Source organism: Odontomachus brunneus, unplaced genomic scaffold (genome assembly GCF_010583005.1).
Source record: "Odontomachus brunneus isolate Ranch 3 - 2012 unplaced genomic scaffold, Obru_v1 Obru_scaffold_028, whole genome shotgun sequence".
Lineage (NCBI taxonomy): Eukaryota > Metazoa > Arthropoda > Insecta > Hymenoptera > Formicidae > Odontomachus > Odontomachus brunneus.
In genome coordinates, this window is record NW_022639478.1 from 1,215,629 (window position 1) to 1,223,128 (window position 7,500).

The window sequence follows — 7,500 nt, forward strand, 5'->3', positions numbered from 1 at the left end:
GTTTTATTATTTCAATTATCACAATTTTATGCTGTACCAGACGATTTGGTAAACGTATTTAAGCATCTCTGTAATACTACTTAGACCACAATGCGCTCACCAGATAGTTTAGTATCATTGACTAAATAGCTTGTTACACGATTATTTACCATACCGTTTGGTAAACCTAAATAGAATTCTGATTAATATCATCAGACATTTCCCTCAGTGTACTGAACTGTATGTGAGTGTAACACCCTGGTGTTACCGATTGGTATACTGGATCAGTTTGACGAATTTTGCAACAGCAGCAAAGCAGCTTTCTCTGTTGAACGCAGCCATCGCTACGCACAGTTTGTCGATATTTGTTCGCGTGAAAATGTCGGGCACTCAGCACGATTGAGAGTTAGAGGGACGAGGAATCTGACCCTCGTCGGGTTGTTTCCTCTTTTTTCTTCTTCTTTTTCGTATTTTGCTTTCACTCGCGCTTTATCGATCTGTTTCGCAGTGCTTCTGCGGTCGTCCCTTTTCCCCTGCGCTTTTTTGTACAGCCGGACGACCTTTGCAGGCTCGCCGCACCGGAAACCAGCGAACCGTTTATCCTCGAGTTGCGAAGCGTCATTAGACACTTTCCTGCGTGCCTGCAACGATTCTCGCAACAACGCGCCAGCGAGACATTTTGAACTTTAAACCGTGTATTATTATCCACGCTGTCCACCGTCGCACACCTAATAAAATCAGATCGCTCGATCGACAGGCAGCCCTCGTGATCAATAGGACAAAGCGAAAAGGGCGAAGGTGAGGCACGAGCGCGAGGGCGAGCGAGAATAATAATTCATCGAGAAATTAGGGAGCAGGGATGAAGAGTCAGTTCAGATTGCGCTCCTGATATTATTGGAAAAGTTTTTCGCGCCGCTCTCTTCGACGACAAACGCGATTATTACATGCTATCGGCGAGAATCGGTAATCGATAAACGTCGAGCAATCGGACTCGGTAATGTGTCATCAACCGATGTGTCATCCTCTATAGTTTGCGGACGAACGGACGGTCGCAGAATCTGCGTGTATGACATTTCCACCGTCGTCGAATGCGCAATTGCATTAATCACTTCGGTTGGAAGATCCAATGACGTTATGTAAAACGAAAAAGGATTTCATTAACAGCGCAGTAAACACCGATGAAAGTATTGAATTTCGCCTCGTAGAAGTGGAGGACAAGGAATCGCGTGCTGCCGCCCAGTGCTTCACGGTCGCGCGATATTATGGCACTTTCAGTTACTACCTAATCCGTTAATTACGATCTCGAGTTGGCGGGTAGTTACGGGTAGTTTCTTTGAAATTTAGCGAGACCTCGCCTATAAATAGTTACATCGAGCGAAATCGGTATAATTGTCATTGACGTCAAAGATATCTCGTGAGATCGCGGGGAATGATCGATAAGCGGTCACGAGTACGGCATTTCGTGACAAACTCATCAATGATAATGTATCGTTCGGTAATCTCAATTTATCACTGTTTCAACGAAGTAATTAGAGAAGTTTCGGATCAGGAGTCTTCTCCCATTATTAATTGCTGCGTTTAGCATAGAAAATTACTTCGCTACTGTTGTAAAATTCTTGTATCTGATCGGCACTTAGATGGATTAACCCTTTATTTGATGGAATTAAAAAATTTAAAGATACAAATTTGTTTAAATGAAATAAATCATGTCTACTGAATGTTATATGTTTTATAAATGTTCTTTCATTTATAATAACCTAGAGATCCTTGAATTAAAGTCTCGCTATAACTGCGGTCAAAATTCTACGAGAGAGAGGAACATATTTTCAATCTCTCTCTCTGTCAATCTCTTTTTTCAACCTCTCCTTAACCTAACCTAACCTGCGATAGGAATACTATGTGGGATTTGGCAAAACATGGCGGATAGATTAAAATTAGCTGTCTTATGGCCAGATTCTGATTCAAATCTCTAAATAAACCTATATAAACTTAATGACAAGAATTGATATTAATGAACATCGCCCAATCGAACAAGTAGCCAGATGTTGCTCTACAAGTACTAAATAAATCTGCATCTGTCGTTCTTACATGTAGCTCATGAAAAATCGATGATGCTTGAGAGCAACATTAAAAAGGAAATGAAGATTGACCGGTCAGATTCACGAATTTTACAGCAACTTTCTCTGCTGAACGTAGCCATTATGAGATTAGCGTGAATTTCTATTGCTTTCTTCTCGCAGGTCTTCTCGAACGTCGTCTAGATTGGAAATCGAACAGTCCAGACAAGCGAGTACCGCATCGATTAATCAGCTCTCGTAAAACGCAAGCGTGGCTAAAAATATTTCTTTTCAATATTTCATACGCTAATATATCCGGCCGTGAAGGATCTCTGCTTTTTATGCAGCGTGGACGCAGAAAATATTTTGCTTCGACAACGTTATGAAGTTTCCAGCGGCGTTATTTATTACGAAAATCAACGAGTCTGACGCATTGAGAGTTTCCTTTTTGTCGCGCGACACGGTTCTCATGATATTTTAAAGCTGCAAACGTTTCAAATTCGTATCCGGTTTACTTCAAAGCTCTTCAAATCAGTTTGTATTTTTATAAATTTTTTCAAGAGTTTCTCATTTGTAAAAAATGTAAAAGAATCATTGATGCTGCTTCGCAAGATCACTTAGAATCGCATATCGTTCAACAGAAGCCATTGAGAGAGCTGGGCCGGTTGTGCCTCAATGCTAGCGGACAGAGCAACGTCGTCGTCGCCGAGGTGTGTAACGAGACGCGTGGACTTCCGCTTCTTCAGGTATGGCCCAGCGATTCGCCCAGAGGCGAGGCCGATGGACAGGCCTTTATGTTTCCAGACGTGCAGGAAAACGTCAACGACAGCGGCATCGAGTCCATTCAGGTATGGGGCTCTCACAAATTATTTACTTGCTCTATCGAATGTCCACAAATAAAATATTCGTTCGGCGCAAATTGTAGAAACATAAGGATCTTTCATATACGAAATCTATCGTGAAATTTTCGCGAAACACATTTCAAGGCGTCACCGTCGCCGTGCGGGGCAGTCTGCAACAGTCCAGCGACGACGCCGCAGCAATCACGTCGCGCCAGTCTGCTGCATCCGGATCACGCACGGTTGCAGCTGCATCATCTGCATCACAACCACCATAACGCGGGCTCGAAGAGTCCACCGTCGCCAGACAGAACGTCCGTGGACGAGGATCAGCCACCTGCGCCGCCGAGTCCCTCCAGCTCAACCACCAGCAGCTTGCGATCGATGCCAAGCTCGGCGATCGCCTCGATGCACTCCCAGGACAGAAGACGCAGCAGCAGGTAATTGATTGCACTTCCCGCGAATGCACCCAATGTTCTTTGTTGTAATAACCGCATAAAAATTCGCAAGAGGGAAAAAGATGATAGTTCATGATTATCGTAATTATCAGCAACATTTTTTGCGGAAGTCACTTAGATATTGCCGCTATTAAAATTCTGAGATAGCTGGTGATTGTTTGATAAGACTAACTGTGTGTAAGGTAAAACCAATGCACAGACACGTACCGTTAGTTACCGAAAAACAGTTCAAAAACAAAGTTAGGATCTCACTAAGCTCTCATTAAATTGAGAGTCATCACGAGTATTATTATTTATTATTATTAATTATATTATTAATTACATTTTTACTGCATAAGCTCATCGATAATGACTTTCAATTTTGACAATTTAGTGAACTTCCAAGTTCGTTGTATCTAATTGTTCTGCAATCGACTACATTTGATTCTGAATTTTGTTATTGTTTTGATCTTTAAATATGGATATTTAAACTTTTAATATAAAAAAATATATCAAATATAAAAAATATATCGAATATATATATGAAAGTCTGACTATTATCTCCTACGTATCTAAGATATACGCATTTTTCTTGATTTTTTTCATATAAATTCATTTATAAAATCATATAAAATTGGAAGAAAAAATTAATTCTCAAATATCAAAATAATATATAATGAGTTTAAAAAACAAAAATCATCTTTGAAGATCGTTGTGAGATTTTAATCAGATTTTTAGAGGAAAGGAAGTTATGTATGAAATTACGCAAACATCTAAATCACAAGTAAATGTCAAGGTTAAAGACCGAAACAATAAAAATGTCCAGGAACTGCTACTTTTACCTCATTATTTCTCACGTTATTGGTGCTTTTACGCTGTTTTATACCTTCTTTCTTATTCGTCGTGAGATATCTATGCGAGTGTTTATTAGTCGCGTAAACGTGACCTTATCCTTGGTTGCACGTGATACAATAGTATGGGAGTTTCAGAGATCAGCACGCCGGGAACAATTCATCGTCGGCTGTGTTTGACGTCGGACTCGATCTTGACTCGTGTCAAGGAACGTCCTTGACACGATGCAAATACACGAGCCGACGACGTATCGGCGTCGACGTCGAATAATGCGCGCGCGCGTATACATCTACATGGTGTATACATACATATCGGCGATATATTGCTCGCACTCTTATGTGTTCTCGTCGCTACCAAGTGGCTCTCCCTCTATGTACGAGAGTCTCGAGAAAATCGCTTTCCTTCCCTCGCGAGGTCGACCGCGCCCTAATTTCTCGCTCTTTTTTTGCGGTCTCGCAATCTCGCGGTCGAGCACGCAGGACCTCGCGCGAGGCCAAGACATTGGATCGTCTCGATAGGGGCCCGCTTACACGCCTCTCCCTTTACCAGCACCCTTTGTCCGTGTGCTTTATACTCGAGGCGAAAATATTCACGCTAAAATTGTCGCGCGCGTTTCCCGATGTGTATAGTAAAGGCTGCTATGTAATACGTAAAATTCTTAAGAACCGTCTACAATGGAAGTAAGCAGCAAAAAGTAGACAGTAAAATAGGGATAGTTAAATAGGGATAGTAGAGTGTAGTGAGAGTTGTGCTAGGTCGCGCAATACGATAATCGAGTAGAACAATCAAAGAAGCCTATTACGGGATAACGATATTAACTTTTATATTTTACCAGCAGATACAGTATGTTCGATGCCTTGGATTTGGAGTATGCTCTTTTGAGAGCCGCAGCCCGTGGCTCCGTCGGCCCATACTCCTTGTCGGAGTCCCTCCACAAGCTGACTTTCACCCAAAGTCTGGCATTTCCTGCCCTTGCACGCGGTCTCGCTTCCAAACAAAGCGTGCCGACCAGAAGACCCCAGCAGCACGCCGAGAGTGGGCTGAACGCCTTCGCCAAGGTGGTGACCGCGCTGGTGTTGATGCTGGTGAGCGTGCTGGTTTTCGGTGTGGTCTACAAGTTCGCTAGAACGTGAGGCTGGTTACTGGTACCCAGTCGGCATCCTGGGTCGACGCAGGATAATGGTCATCTGGGTGCCAATGGCGCATTCAGCGATAACGTTTGACGGGGTCGAAGATGATCTGGTCTTTCCACTTGCCTGCGAAGCAGAAAAAGACGCGGAACGATGCGTCCACTTTTGGAATGGTGACGTTTAAATTTAGGCTGAGCATGAATTTTTCAATGACAGAATCGATGCGTGAATCAAGGATGAACAGGACGATGACGTGTGTGCGACAATTGATACGCGACTCATCCCACACGCGGCTAGCCAGGGTGTAAAAACAATTTTATATATACTATATGGGATTTCTTGTTTTATTGGAGCGCAAGGAGTTTTGTGCGTACGGGGTATTTGATACAAAGTTTGGACGACAGGGTTGAAAAAAGCGTGGAAAAATAATAACAAATGATAATGAGAGACATAGCGACAACGACGGTCCGTTGGATCGGGGAAAATTATCTTTGTGTGTGTGTGTGTATCTTAACTAAAAATCATAATTCTAATGGCTGATGAATGTGTATGGATGGTCTAGTGCGATAAAAAACTCTAATGACGGGGACGCGCAAACTAAGGAAGTTGTAATTTAAAAATATGCTGGACAATGACATTATATGTAGCTTTTTTATTTTGCACTGTTTTTCTATTTGGTTATATAGAATTGCAAATGTTTATTACAAGAAATTTTATATAAATAATAATTTTAAAAAAATTTTTATATAATGGAGTACTTAGTTGACATTTGTACTTTCACTCTGTTTTTCACGCGTCCGACTTTGCTATTCTAAGATGAATCTATTGCTTTAAGGCTGTTCTAAGATGAATCTAAGCTTTAAGGGTAGTTAATCCGAACGTATAAGTAAACTCTGTTCCATTGTTACTTTACTCTACAAGCATTTGCAATTCTATACAGCTAAATAGAAGAATCTGGTGAAATCTGAAGCTACATTAAGTCGGTACCGTCGGTATTTGCTACGAGTCTATTTCTTAAGAAATAATTATATACGTACTTACGAAAGTGCAACGGAGAGTTGCATTAACGTCGGAATGAGATCCCGACGAGTGCAATCGCGAGCCGAAGCACCTCGTTAACGAATACAAATTTATGTCCCGGTCACGCCGAGGTGAGACAGAGTTTCCGGTACATCGCTTTCGCCGATATACTTCGAGTTGCGAGAACTCGTTAAAGGACTCTTCAATGAGATGTATTTTACCGCGTTGTCGAGAGACGGTATCTGGGACGGGCGGTAGCCAATAAAGACCGAGTTCAAAGAGGAATAAAACGCGGCGGTGCAACAATGGCGGGACAATCATGGATTGAGCCACTCATACAGTCTGCGCGCGAAATCGATTCCGGGCTGGGACATTCGAGAAAGAACGCTTGAAATTTCAATCGAATAGCTCGGAGTCGATGGTGATTGAGAGATTGAATGAAGTAAATGAGAGGATTATATTTTTGGGATTTCTCTCTCAGATATCTTCGAATATCAATGGCGATTTCCCGTCAGGACGACGGAGCCTTCTGCACGTTTATTTTCAGCACACTTCACCTCGCCAAACTTTTATTCCGGTTAAAGCCGTTTGAAACCAATTCAAATAAATCCTCGTAAAGAGAAGTATACACATGGTTTGTTGAGGGGGATACTTTGGCCACTCTTTGGCCACTCTGCGCTTCACAATCTCGTCTTTTCAATTGTTCCATCAAACTATTTGATTTTGAATTCAAACACTGACATTCATTATCCAATTTTATATTTCAAATTGTCTTAAATTCATTTTCAGATGTTCCAAAGCTCCTGAAATTATCTGTATAATATCTGAAGATGAACTTAAGGGAATGTTGAAGTCGACACTTTAAGGAGATGCTGAAAACTTTACCGACAGAATATCGACATTTTTCTGCAAAATTTACATTATATTGGTTGTACAGGATTACAAATGCTTTTAATGGAAGTATGTATAAAAATAAACATACATAAAAATGACATACACTGTCATTTGTATTTTAATTCTATAATATAAGCATTTGCTATTCTGCACAAGTAAATGGAAAAAAGCAGTAAAAGTTGCTTTTTGTCGGTATCCAGCTTATTCCCCTTAAGACGATCTTAAATACATGATCTAATGAATACCACTCTAAAATTGACTCTTCCTCCGGCCAATCCCATTGCCTTGCCGT

The 7,500-nt window shown here is 41.3% G+C and overlaps 1 protein-coding gene across 2 annotated transcripts in view; it reads left to right on the plus strand.

The window, feature by feature from the left end:
• The window catches only part of LOC116842940, a 13,087-nt gene that overhangs the window by 4,571 nt on the left and 1,016 nt on the right, over positions 1 to 7,500 (plus strand). Inside the window, exons 2-4 of one of the 2 annotated variants that reach the window (XM_032812833.1) lie at positions 2,678 to 2,884; positions 3,023 to 3,315; positions 5,000 to 7,500. The exon at positions 5,000 to 7,500 is cut by the window's right edge and continues 1,016 nt beyond it. In XM_032812833.1, the coding sequence (XP_032668724.1) occupies positions 2,678 to 2,884; positions 3,023 to 3,315; positions 5,000 to 5,297 (798 nt within the window). In that variant the 3' untranslated portion in view covers positions 5,298 to 7,500. The remainder of the gene's footprint in view (positions 1 to 2,677; positions 2,885 to 3,022; positions 3,316 to 4,999) is intronic. The other variant, XM_032812834.1, reaches the window with a different exon arrangement.